A 14,224-nucleotide genomic window follows, 5' to 3' on the forward strand; every position below is an offset into this window, starting at 1 on the left:
TCCAAAAATATACAAAGAACTCTTCAATTCAGCAGTAACAAAATGAAAAACCCAATTTAAATTAGGCAAAAGATCTCAGTAGGCTTCTCACCAAAGAAGATATACAGATGGCAAATAAGCATATGAAAAGATGTTTCATACCACTTGTCCTCAGGAAAATGCAAATTAAAACAACAGTGAGATACCACTGAACACCTATTTAATGGTCAACATTCAAAATACTGAAAATACCAAATGCTGGGGAGGATGTAGAGCAACAAGAACTCTCATTCATTGCTGGTGGGATGGAAAATAGTACAGCCACTTGGAAGACAATTCAGGTTTCTTACAAAGCTAACCATAGTCTTACCATCAATCTTACCAGCTATTACACTCATTTGGTATTTACCCAAATGAGTTGATAACTTATGTCAACACAAAACAACTTCACATGGATGTTTAAAGCAGCTTTGTGATTGCCAAAACGCAGAAGTAACCAAGAGTTCCTTCAGTAGGTATTTGGATAAATACTGCAGTATATCCATAATATAGAATATTATTCAGCATTGGGAAAAAAAAGTGAGCACTTATGCCATGAAAAAAATATGGAGGAATTTTAAAAGCATATTATTAAGTAAAAGAAGCCAATATAAAGGGGTTACATACTGTATAATTACAACTATATGACTTCTGGAAAAGGCAAAACTATGGGGACAGTAAAAAGATCAGTGTTTGCTAAGAGTTAGTGGGGAAGGAGGGCAGAGCACAGAGGGTATTTAGAACAGTGAAACTACTCTGTATAATACTTTTAAGTTATTACACATCTAGCAAAGTCCATAGAGTGAAGTACAATACCAAGAGTGAACCCTAAAATAAACTATGGACTGTGGGTGACAATGATATGTCAATGTAGCTTCATTGATTTTAACAAATGTACTGCTCTGGTATGGGATGTTGATAGTGGGGGAGGCTGTGTATGTTTGGAGGTGAGGGTATATGGTAAGTCTCTGTACTTTCTGCTCAATATGCTGTAAATCAAAGACTGTTCTAAAAATAGTTTATTAAGAAAAACTGTCATGGGCCATTAAAAACCCCACTATGACACTCCAACTGTCTACTCACTTATTTCTAGCTAAAGCTGAGGGCACAGGCCGCAATTAAAACATGATTTACATTAAGTCGAAAGATAAAGCAGCATTTTAAAAGCAGCTGCCATTATTTTCATTATTTATTCATAGAGTACTGTGTAATTGCAGAATTGTGCTGAATAAAGACAAATGTGTTCTCTTTATTGAAGAACTTACAGTACAAAGATAGAATGGAGATTTAGGAACAACTTGAATTTTTCAGGATCATCAAAACAGGCATTCTAATGGGAAGAAGTGAATCCAAAAGACTCTTGTGTGGGTATGTTTTCTTACACAACATTTATATTTATGGTTCTTATGCCTAGTTGCATATTGAGAAGAACCAGACTGTCCTCGATTTGGACCAAGTGTTGGCCTGTATGCTTTTTATTAACTTGGCAAATATAGATGCATATTTCATGAATCTAATAATATTAGACAAATGACACTAAAATATTACACTCTAAACACTAAAGTGTTCAACTATGGGAAGTGGAAGCTCTTGAGTCTCGCTGATCCATTATCAATCATTCAGAAGTGTTTACCTCAATATAAAAGGTGCCATGCTTAAGGAATTTAGAAATAGCAGCATTATACAATTCAGGCATTCATTTTCCCCCCTCTTCTAGATGTTTATTTATTTATTTATTTATATTTTATTTTTAATATATTTTATTGATTTTTTACAGAGAGGAAGGGAGAGAGATAGAGAGTTAGAAACATCGATGAGAGAGAAACATGATCAGCTGCCTCCTGCACACCCCCTACTGGGGATGTGCCCGCAACCAAGGTACATGCCCTTGACCAGAATCGAACCTGGGACCCTTCAGTCCCTAGGCTGACGCTCTATCCACTGAGCCAAACTGGTGAAGGCCTCTTCTAGATGTTTAAAATACGTTTTCTGTGTTCCTATAACTAGTACTTGGTGTGCTTTTCTTCTGCTGTTGGTGTGTTTGTTTTGTTCTGTTAGGGCCAGATGAACAGTTCCCCCTAATTTAACTTAAAGCTTAATACAGGATTTAAACCCACTTTCCTCTGGCAGATTTTCTTGTTGCAACTCTCCCATTAGAGGAGACAGCTTGATTGACGTTGTGGAGCTGCAGAATATGATGATCATCCTGAAGCCTTTGTCCCACTACGCTTCCTTTCCACTTCCTATTCCCACAGTACTGAACTACTCCCAAGTTCCCCAACGCACACGCTCTTTTCTCTGCTTGTTATGTCCTAGCCTCCCTCTGTCTGGCTTACTCCTTAGCTTTGCAAACCCCAGTTTACCTGTGCCCTCCCTCAGGAAGCTCACCTTCCTCGCTGCCCAAAACTTCAACACTACCTCTGCTTCTACTCAGTAGCTTACCTAGATACCACGCACATGCTTCAAACGCTGCTGTTAGTCATGGTGCCCTATTGCAACTTACTTGTTTTATAATCTGCTCCCCCGCCCTCTGAGTGAGGGAACTTCACGTCTGGTTAGATGCTATATTTTAATCACCTGTATGTTCAGATGTCTTCCATATTGCCTGGCTTTCAGCAATTGCTCAAGATACGTTGGCTAAATTTAAGTGATGCACATTACACTAGCACCATCAGTGGGTGGCGTTTTATTTAAAATCCAAACTTTATCTGTTCACTGTTTCAAAATCTAGAGTTCACCTGGAGAATTTAGCATCCTCGCCAGGCATTGCCCATGTCCTCCCCTTCTAAGTTTCCCTTTTCACTTAAATAAGCTTTTTCTTTACTGCAGTTTCTCCGAGTTAAGAAGTCAGTGTGATAGAGATGCATTAACGCAAGGGAGATTTGCCTGGACGTCAATAAACTGGAAAGGCTCCCAGCAGACCACTTGGAGTGTCAATAAAGGCTCATAATTACTTGCTCCTTTGAGCATTTTAGACCCAGCCCCCTAGTTCCCTAGTTTGTTCTGCTGTGAAGAGAGGCTGGTTCTTAACTTCCCAAACCTTAGGCCAAGTATGTCAGACATTGGTGAGGACCTGGTTTCCTATTACGAAAAGCATTTAGATGTTATCGTTCTTTTAAGCGCCCTGAGACTGGTAACTCATAACTCCTTTTCTTGCTCTCCTCCAGCATGGGACGGGTGGTGGGCCTCACCATTTCTGGTTTGCAGCGGTGTAAACCCCAGGGGCAAGAGGCAATGACTGCTAGAGCTGCTGCAGGCCAGGTACAAAAGGTCACCAGGGTGGAAAGCCCCAGGTGGCTGGCAAAGGACAAAATGGAGGGTGGGACCTCACCCCGGGTGACCTTGCCTCCCCTAGCCTATTGCTGCTGGTCTTGCGTTTGGAGCCCCTGACCTTTCCCCGTAGAGATAACATCTAAGCCTGGGTTGTATTTCAGCTCCAGGCCCAGATAAACAACAAAACCAGCCACTGCTGACATGAGGACCAGCTGCATGGAATAATGACCCCCTGCCCTGGTGCCAGCCAATCCATCAGTGGAGACCACCACCCTGAAGAGACCCACCTGGAAGGATATTCTATTAAGATCTTTCCCTGGGACCTCCCCTAAAATCTCTACCTCTACAACCCTTAGGATGGAGGACCCAGTGTGCTCGCCCTCCAGGGAGCATGCCCATGCCCTCCTCTCCTGCTCTTTGCCCAGGCACATTACCATCAGCTTCCTCACTCCCAAGTTCCAAGGGCCCCTCCTTTACCTTCATAACATGTATCCTAAGCCCCCGCTTCTCCTAAGAATCACTTCTTCTACCTCTGTAATTTACTAAACAAATGTGCTCTTACAGTTTGGGTCTTGCTCTGAATCCTTTCCTAGCCAGAACCCAAGGCCGGAGGTTGCTAAACCCAGGTTTGGTCTGATCCCCACAGGTCAGACACCTGGTACCCTTCCTGCCACCTACAAAAGAGCCACTGCTCAACCTGAAGGAGCAAAAATTTCAACTGACAAGTTAGGGGTGCGGGGAGGGGGAGAAGAACTTGGGACCCTTGCCTGTACATTGGTGAGAATCCTGGGCTCCAGGCACTGTCTCCTGCCAGGGGTGCCTCCGTTCCACACCACCTGCCCGATGCTGAAGAGCCAACCAGGGTGTGAGAAGGTCAGCAGCAAACTTCTCTCTGGGTGAGGCCGCGGCCCAAAGGACAGTCTGGAACCGAGGACTGGAAAAATGCCCCTGCCTTAGAAGTGAGGAAACAGTTGGAGGGAGGAGAGGGTGAAAATCAGAGGATAAATACTTATTGAGACTTTTGAAGAAGACCCTTCCTTCCTTCCTTCCTTCCTTCCTTCCTTCCTTCCTTCCTTCCTTCCTTCCTTCCTTCCTTCCTTCCTTCTTCCTTTTCCTTCTTTCCTTGCTTCCCTTCCTAACTTCTTTCCCGTTTTCCTTCACGTGTGCGGGTGTACTTGTATTTTTTTTTTTTTTTTAAGTTCCTTGGTGATTGATTTTTCTCAGAATCCTGTTTCTCCTCAATGAAATTTAAGAGGGGTTGAAGTTTCCTGGACTTATGTGAGGAGTTTCCGAATGACAATGAAAGAGAGTCACGTAAATATCCATCAAGTGCCTCATGTCATCACTTGTTTCCTACAGGATCCTGAGTGGGGGGTCATCCACCACCACCCTGAGGGGTGATAGGCTAATCGGTGCAGGGGTGTATTTACACTTCCCAGATTGAGCTGTGCACAGTTTAGAAAACGCCCTCTTTCTACTCTTCCATCCCCTACCTCCCCCGCCCCCAAGTCACTCTATTTGAGAGGCATGCGGATGCCTATGTGCGCGCATGTGTGTGTTTTCAAAAGCTTGGAACGTGAGAACCCTTCTTGCAACACACCCCTTCGTTATCTGTAGGATTTCGCCACCAAGAAGCCTCTCTCCTCTGCCCACCGCAGAAGTGCCCTCCTGCACGCAGCTACGGACAGGCCACCTCAGCGCGTCCCAGTCCTGCGAGCTTGGTTCGGGGTTCCGGGAGAGCCGCCCGCCTGCCCGCCCGCCCGCCCGCCTGCCTCGCTCTCCCCGCAGAGACGGCGGGCTGGCTCCCGTGAGTGTGAGTGTGTGTGCGGGTGCAGGGACGCCTAGGCGCGGGGAGGCTTCCTCTCCCGGCTCCGCGCAGGCAGCGCCGGCTACGCTACTCCCCGAGCCGCCGGCGGCAGCGCGAGGCGGCAGCAGCAGCCTCCGCCTCCCCCGCCGGTGATTGGCTGGTTTTGCTCATCATTTCCCTGCTAGGAAAAGGGAAGGGCCAGCGACGCCCCCGGCCCCGCCGCAGCAGCGGCCGCCTCCTCCCCAGCACAAGGTGTCTAGTCTTGAAAGAAATCTGAGCCCCCGGGAGGCGGCGCGGAGCGACCCGGCGGGGCTGGCGCGGACCGCGGGGGAGAGCGCAGGGCTGCGCTCCGCCACCGGTGCGAGCGGGGCCCGCGGCGGACCCCCGCGACCTGCGCCGGAGGTCCCGGCTCCACGCTCTCCTCGCCTTTTACAGATATAACGCCGCCCCCCCCGCCCCCCACCTCCTCCGGCGACTAAATCTCCCAAAACGGAGCTTTCAGATCCAGAGAAGGTGCAGGAACTGGGGCAACCACGCCTGTCCCGGGCACCCAAGATGCGGTCCGTTAGGAAGAGGTGGACGATCTGCACGATAAGTCTGCTCCTCATCTTTTATAAGACAAAAGAAATAGCAAGAACTGAGGAGCACCAGGAGACGCAACTCATCGGGTAAATGCAAAGCTTCATTTCAGGATATGGTTTTTGGGAAAGTCAAGCCAGAGAGGAGGTGTGGGTATAGACAATAGAGTGAAGGCTGGGGTCCTCTGTGTGTCCCTATGAGCGTGTGTGTGTGTGTGTGTGTGTGTGTGTGTGTTAGTCTCGGGAATGAAGTAACAAAGGCAGTTGCCGAGGTGTGCGTGCTTCTCTGTGCGCGTTCCCAGCGAGAGTTCAACTTGCTGCGCGGTGGCGGCGGCAGCGGTGTGGGCTCCGGGGCTCGCACGCCGAAGGGGAAGTCACTGCAGAAGTGTCAACAAAGAACGTGTGCCCTTGTCCTTTGAATCCGCGGGCGGGACTCCGGGGAGACGTCTTGGTTCACCCTCTGGTTACCCTTCCTCCTGTGTCCGATCGCTGTGGAGATGCCGGGGAAGGCTGGCTTTCCGAAGGGCTGGAGTTCGAGCCCGGGAAGCAGGGAATGTGCCTGCACTCTCTCTTTACTCTCCTCTGGCGTGGGGTGGGTCTGTGTGTCTCAGTTTGAATGAGAAACTCCAGGACAGCCAAGGATACTTTCTGACTCGCTCTTCTGTTTGTAAAACACATGGGCGTCCTGGGTCCTGTAGCTTCAAACAGACTATATTTCTGCCTTTTTTTTTTCCTTCTTCTTCTTTAAGTTTGTCTAGTTTGAGTTCAAAATCTTCCTCCACCCCAGTAAGTTCTCTAAATATCACACTTCCTTCCTCCTAGCCCCTGGCCTCTGTCTCTTTGAAGTTTACCCAGCGGGGTGGCTGCAACTTTGTGTTGCTGACAAGGCTTGGAAGCGTTTTCTGAGGATAGGAACCTGGTGGTCAAAGGACTGCGTTCCAAGTCCTGTTTTCGGAGATCCTCCCTCATCCGGAGGCGTCCGCTATGGGAAACTACACACTGGCAGAGATGCCCGCTTGGCCCGCTCGGTTTTTATGGTTTTTATTTTCCTCGGCATTTATTAAAACGAAGATAGAATCCTCTCTCTCTCTCTCTCTCTCTCTCTCTCTCTCTCTCTCTCTCTCTCTCTCTCTCTCTCTCTCTCTCTCTCTCTCTCCTCTCTGGCATAGGAGTGCTAAAACGTGCACAGGCACGCGAACTTCATGCACTCCATTTGTTCCTATTCCTTCTCCCTAGGAAATGATCATTTAAGTGAACAAGACTCAGGCTTCCCCTGAGGGAAGTAATTGCTGTTTCATAGAAAACTAAGGTAGCCAGAGTACAGTCGAATGGAACTGGAAGGTGATGAAAAAGCTGATAAGGAATGGCCTGGATGGTCGTGATGCATCAACAAATCCATAAGTGGGTCTCTTCTTGGGGAGGGGGGGCGCGGGCAACGCTGAACTGTGGGATGAGTTCGTTCACACAGGGCGTGGGTGGGCGGCAAGTGAGAGCTAGCTCAGTGGTCAGGGACGGAGGACCTGGGGCCGGGTTGGAGGGCTTCGCCGGCCGGCCGACCTGGGCTTCCCAGGCAGACAAAGGGGGCTTTCGGAAGGTGGTGAACCAGCGCGTGGGGGAGAGGCGGATGCTGGGGTGTGGGGGAGGCTCTTTGTTCCCTTCCGGGCTGCTGGGCTCCGAAGACCAGCCCGAACCCAGACAAAGCGGCCAAGCCTCGCCGGGACTCCGGGAGTGCGGGCCCCCCGCCGGCGACCCCGGGGAGCAGGAGTGGGCGGGACGGGCGAGGCGAGGGGAGGCGCCACGCGCTGCCGACACGCCCGCTCCGGGCCTCGGGCGGGGAGGAGGCGCGCACCCCGGGTCCAGTCCCAATGGGGGGGGGGGGGGATAGCAGACCTAGGACGCCCCCCATCTCCGGGGCGCTGTCGCTCCCGTGGCCCTCCCGGGACCGCGCGGGCCGGTGGGCGCTGCCCAGGACGCTGGGACGTGGGGGTGGGCCGGCCGGGCGCGGCGGCTAGGTGGCTGGGCTGGGTTTCACACCGCACCCTTTTCGGGGTGAGCTGCGGTTTCTTCCCTGCTCCCCCGAGAAAGCCTGGGACCGGCGCTGGAGTTCATCACTGGGAAGCGAGGTGTCTGCTAGGTTCCTCCCCGCTCCTCCTCAGAGCTGGCCGCGAGGGTGGGAGGATGAGAAGACAGGGGAAACCTTTGGCAGGAATCCGGTCCCTTTAAAAGAACATCACTTTCTTGCTCCCCCGCCACCTGCTCCTCCTCCTTCATTAACACCCGCAATTACAGGTGTGCGGGGCGCGCAGAGAGCCGCTGTGGGCGCGGCGCTTCTGTGTCTCCGCAGCCGCGGGCTCTCCCGAGACCCGGGAGCTGGGCAGCCAGGACCTGTCAGCGCTCCCCCTTTTTCTTCAGGATCAAGTGTCCAACAGAAAAGCTCGTGATGCTAGTCAATGACTGCGTTTTCAACTCGCAAATAGGGCTTCAGGTGCAGGGGTTGACTCATCCAAAGATCATTTCCTTGATCCTCTTCCCACGCCACGTGGAGGGGCGAGTTTCCAGGCGAGTGAACGAGAGTGGAGGCTTGGCCCTAGCGCCCAGACCAGCATTCCAAAGGGGGGTACGGGAGGCCGTGTCTGACCTTTGGGGGGCACTGCGCGCCTTCCGAGTAGGCTAAGAGGATTCAATGCAGGGCATTCCATACTCCTCATCTCTTAGGACGGCCCCCTAGCTTCCTATTTGGCTTACTTGCTACCATTTCTCCATGGGCAGGCAGTTTCTTTGTCTGCTGGACTTCTGCCTTTCAGAACTGCGAGTCCCATCTAGAATCAGTGCCGCGCTCCTCTCATTACACCAGGCTGAGCAGTCCCTCCGCGTAGAAGGAGAGAGAACACCAGCACAGTTTTCCTACCAACCATCCACCTTTTCATCTGTCCACGGGAACACCAGCAGCGTGGTTTTTCTAAGGGGCTGTTTGAAAACAGATCAAGGAATCATTGGGCATTTAAAACGGAAATTCCCTTCTATGCAAACCTATTAATAAAGTTGAACTCAAAGGGTATGAAGTGGTCTATTCTTGATGAACATTTTTTTTTTTCTTTAATGGGAAAAACGACACTTGCCTCGCAACTGGCCCAGGATTTCACTGACCCTGTGAGTGTCAGTGAAACGTGTAATTGGAAACGTGTTAACTTAAAGTGTCCTGCGGGTAACAATGTATGTGGGTATGCTTATTTAATGGGACAACGTATTTGAGAGTATGGCAGAGACTTGAATATCATTCAAATATTTGTTTTGATTGTGATTCTTTAAAATTGGCCACATGCCATTTTCCTGGTGGACCAGAAATGAGACTGTAACTGACATTTCTTATCATCTAGAGATCTTTTTAATTTGACCGTGTACCTTGTGTTGCCTTACTAGTATTAGTTCTGAAACTTTTTAACTGAATTGACTGTGCAAATAAGCATTCCTACTTCGACTACGACCATTGTCAGCAAAGTTCCTTCCAGAGTGTCCTCTTGTAAATCAGGAAATCCAGGGTCTGCACGTCCCTTCACGTGTTCCCGTTGGAGCTCTGCTAACAACCATCAAGTAGTGAGTTAAGGTAGTACATTTCTCAGTTTGCTAGTATTTCTCGTTGTTTGACACTAAGGTAATGAAAACAGAAAACTGACTGCTGTTTGTGTTCAGGCTTAGTTGGGTGCAAGTTCTTTTCTTTTAAATGATTTTCAAAATTTTATATTAACCAGGAGATTTAACCTAATCCAAAGGAAACACATTCATTCCAAAAACAAATCACGAAGAATTTTTCAGTGGGGGTGAATTCAGGGCTATTGGGATCTAATTTCATGAAACAAAATTAATATGTGTTATGTGAATTAATAAATTGTAGGGATGCCTGACAACTCATATTTCAAATAGAAAAATATTTGTAAGTATTAGTAACCTAACTATTGATTCGTTTCTGTCACTAGCATTGCATAGATGACCGTCTAAGAGGGTTTCTCTTAGCTTCATACAAGCAGGGAAACTTGATATATATTGCTTTATGCTACATTATTTCCTTGGTGTGTCTTGTAGTTTTCCCTGTGGAGGTACATATTGACTCTTACTCTATATAGCCCTATGCAAATGTTTTCAGTGCAGCTGTTCAGCAATCATGTCTGATACGGAATGAGAAGCTAGTAGAGGGGGTGGTAATATCCTTGCATGCACGGGAAGGAAAAGCCTTTTCTAAGATAGAATGCTACCAAGTCACAAGTGAAAAACCCCTTGGGACCCATTTAACTTTATACAAAGAAATTTGCTTCAGAACCTCCGATTGCACTAAGCCAGGCCCTCTCACACAGGAATTTCATTGACTTCAAGAAGTTAACTAGTTGCAGCTGTTTGCATTCAAAGTCCTTTCCAATGATAAAAACCTGAAATGTGGCTTATCACCAGTTCAAATGAAAATAATTCAAATGGAAGAGTAACGTAGTAGCATTTCATTAATATAAATTTGATTTAAACTTTAAAACCCCCCTTTTTAAAAATCTGAGAGGTTCTGAAAAGGCTCCACACAGCTAGGTACATCATAACAATCATTCCGCCATGTAAAAATATATCAATAGTAATCTTCCATGGATATTTTAAAATGTCAGCCTGTGCATATTTTTACTTCTCCCATACAAGTTTATTGGTGAAAAATAATTATCATAATCATAGCAATCTATGGTTAGAAAAATATGATATTGTCAGGCCAGTTATTAACAAGATGTAGATTGGAAAGATTCCTACCCCTGGAAATGATCAAAGTTTGTGCCATGCTCTTAAAGGCATACCTACAAAAGTGTGAAAATTAACTTCTGTGTATATCCACATTTTCGTTCATATGTAGTTGTTATCATTAGATATATAATGTAAAAACGGACTTCTGGGCCACGGAGTAGTAAATTTCTCCCTATGTTTTCTTGCATCCTAAATGACCTCTATAAAACGATCACTATTAGCCATATACAGGCATGCCAATGTATCATTTTCATCAGTAAGATAGTTTAAATATTATTTTTTACAAAGTTCTAAATTTTACAGTATTAATTTTTACAAAGTTCTAAATTTTACAGTGAGTAGTTGCATGTGATGCCTTGAGTTGCTTCAAGTTGGAAGTACATGTTTGAAAATGAATGCAGACCAAAATACCAAACTATAAACCTCCAATTACAGAATTCGTCCAACAGCTGTTACACAAGCAGTGTTCCCACTGATAGTAGGAGAGGATTGCCTACGTAATAAACAGATTTAGGCTTTCTGATTGAGCAAATAGTTATGCTATTTTTAAATTATACTTTTGAGAGTCTAAAAATTAAAAGGTAATATATAAAGAAATAAATGCAGATGTTGAAAAGGCTATGCCATAAACAGGTGGCTTTCAGATTCTCTGAGTCTGGCTTTACATCTATAAAGTACCAAGAACATTGTTTAAACAATGATCTAGTCAGCTATTAATGTTCCAATGGCATAAATGTAATCAGAGATATCTGTCACTGTCATCATTATTTCCAGCACCCCTGCTACTACCTTGACACATGGGATACTTGATTGACACTACCGATTGAAGGGAGTAGCACAGTTAATTTCTTTAATGTACAAGAAAATACCAGTAATAATGACTACTCATTGAGTTTTCTCCCCACTACAGTCTCTGTCTCCTTACCACCATCAACTATCAGGAAAGTGTCTCTTGTTGAGATGACTCAAAGTAATCTTAGCAAGTAGCACGTTAATAGTGCTTTATAAATTACTTTCACATTCAGAGTCCCATACAATCCTCACAAAGTCATTGCAAATTAGATAATTTTGTTGCAGTTTCACAAGTTAAGATAAGGATTTAGTGGCCTAGAAAGAAAATATTGTCCAAGGTCGTACAGGCTAGCAAGTGATAGAATCACCAACATATCCAGATCACCTGATATCCCAAGGTCTTCTTACTACAAAATAAAAGCTCTTTCCATTATGCGTATATGCCTTCTGTGAAAATAAAATTACAGTCTTGGGAGTCACAAGAATAAAGATGCAGAAGAATTGGCAAAACATCCTGTCTCTATTGTCTAAAACAGTGGGGAAGGATGGGCTAAACTGGAACAGGGCTTTGATGAGAATTTATTTTTTTCTTTAAATATCAGAAAGACCTTTACATTTTTTTTCAGTATTCTTTTTTTTTAAAATCTAGATAACATTGGTTTTTATTGGTTAACAAGGTTTATGTTGGTATATAATATCATGTTAGTTTCAGGTGTTCAACATTATAATTTAACATATGTGTACACTACAGCATGCTCACTACCAAAGGTCTAATTTCCATTTGTCACCATACAATTGACCACTTTTACACATTTCACTCTCCCATCACCCCTTCCATTCTACTAACCACCAATGAGTTTGTTTTTACTTTGTTTTGTTTTAATTTTCTTCTTTCCACATATGAGTAAAATCACATGCTATTTTTCTTTCTCAATCTGACTTATTTCACTTAGCATTATACTTTCAGGATCCATCCATGTTGTCTTGAATGTCAAGATTTCATCTTTTTAATGGCTAAGTAGTATTCCAGTGTGTGTGTGTGTGTGTGTGTGTGTGTGTGTGTGTGTGTGTCTCAATCACATTTTCTTTATCTATTCACCTGTGGATAGACACTTAGGCTGTTTTCATATCTTCTGTATTTTAAATAATGCTACTATGAACATAGGGGTGCACATATCTTTTTAATTCATATTTTTATATTCTTTGGATAAATAACTATAAGTGGAATAGCTGGATCATATGCTATTTCTATTTTTAATTTTTGAGACGTCTTCATACTGTTTTTTCATAGTGGCTACGCTAATTTACAGTCCCACAAACACTATACAAGGGGTCCCTTTTCACAGCATCTTTTCCAACACTTATTTTTTGCATTTTTTACAATAGCCATTTTTACAGGTGTGAGATGATATCTTACTGTAGCCATGATTTTCGTTTCCCTAAAAATTAGTAATGTTCAATGTTTTTTGATATGTTGTTGACCATCTGAATATCTTCTTTGGAAAATGTCTATTCAGATGCTCTGCCCACTTTTTATTGGGTTGCTTGTTTTTTTGTTGTTGGATTGAATGAGTTCTTTATATATTTTGGATATTAACATTTGTATAATTTGAAAATGTTTTCCCATTCAGTAAGTTGCCTTTTCGTTTTGTTAATGGTTTCCTTTATTGTCAAAGGCTTTTTCTTTATGAAATAGGCTCTATTTCAAAAAGAATAAGTGTAAATGATTGTCCTAATAAAATCATATTCACTTAATTTTTATAATACTTTTTATCATGGTTATTTAACTCTTCTAACTTGTAGAAAAAGTTCTATCTACAATTTGTCACTAGTTATCTAAATCAAATTATGTATTATGCTACTTAGACAAATGCTTCTGATTTTCACCAAGTTGGCATTTTTATTTTGTTTCAGAGATGGTGAACTGTATTTGAGTCGATCCCTTGTCAATAGTTCTGATAAAATCATTCGAAAGGCTGGCTCTTCAATCTTCCAGCACTCTGTAGAAGGCTGGAAAATCAATTCCTCTTTGGTCCTGGAGATAAGGTGAGTTTCTTTAATTAGGCATAATACATTTCACATCATGTTCTTGGATATGTTGGGCTTGGCAAACTTATATTGAATATTTAATTTATGGTTTAAGTATGAATACTTTAATATAAGAGTGAACTGAACCAGTTCTACTAAATGTTACTCACTGAAGAATATGAGGCCATAAAACTGAAATCATTATACAGTCAGAAATTTAAGGATGAATATGTGAGTTTGAATATACTGTCTTTATAGTAATGGAATAAGATATTTAAGTGAGTACTAATGTTTAACATACTTTTCTTCACTCAATTACTCAGGATAGCCATATTTTTGTGAATTATCTTTAACTTCCCTGTTAAGTCTTCATACTGATTTTGAGAGTTTTCTCACACTAGATGAAAATAGAACTTATTCAACTCCTATTTTGCTGACAATTATAAATAAAACTGACATTCTATCACTGGGTATTTCTATATGAGCTTCTGTAATAAAAGTCTCAGCAATTATATCCTAAAATAGGCAAAAATCAGAAAATAATTCTTCTAGAATACTGATTTATTCTTTGGAATATTTTAGGTGAAACAAGCTCTTGAAAACAAACTTGGTGCCTACATATATCCACTATATCTTATTTTCTTTAATTATAATCCTACTAGAGGCCCGGTGCCCGAAATTCATGCACTTGGGGGGGGCGTGTCCTCAGCCCAGCCTTCGCCCTCTCACAGTCTGGGAGCCCTTGAGGGATGTCCAACTGCAGGACATATCTTAGCGCTGCTGCAGAGGTGGGGGAGGCTCCCACCACTGCCACTGTGCTCACCAGCTTTGAGCCCAGCTTCTGGCTGAGCGATGCTCCCCCTGTGGGAGCGTACTGACCACCAGGGAGCAGCTCCTACATTGAGCATCTGCCCCCTGGTGGTCAGTGCATGTTATAGCGACCGGTCATTTTGCCATT

At 44.5% G+C, this 14,224-nt stretch overlaps 1 protein-coding gene across 1 annotated transcript in view; it reads left to right on the forward strand.

Moving 5' to 3' along the window:
- Positions 1-5,346: 5,346 nt before the first annotated feature.
- Positions 5,347-14,224, forward strand: part of ST8SIA4 (ST8 alpha-N-acetyl-neuraminide alpha-2,8-sialyltransferase 4) — an 89,749-nt gene continuing 80,871 nt past the window's right edge. The window contains exons 1-2 of the mRNA XM_079795819.1: positions 5,347-5,766; positions 13,153-13,284. Coding sequence (XP_079651945.1) covers positions 5,654-5,766; positions 13,153-13,284 — 245 coding nt within the window. The 5' untranslated portion in view covers positions 5,347-5,653. The remainder of the gene's footprint in view (positions 5,767-13,152; positions 13,285-14,224) is intronic.

This window comes from Cnephaeus nilssonii (assembly GCF_951640355.1).
Source record: "Cnephaeus nilssonii genome assembly, chromosome: 2".
Classification (NCBI taxonomy): domain Eukaryota; kingdom Metazoa; phylum Chordata; class Mammalia; order Chiroptera; family Vespertilionidae; genus Cnephaeus; species Cnephaeus nilssonii.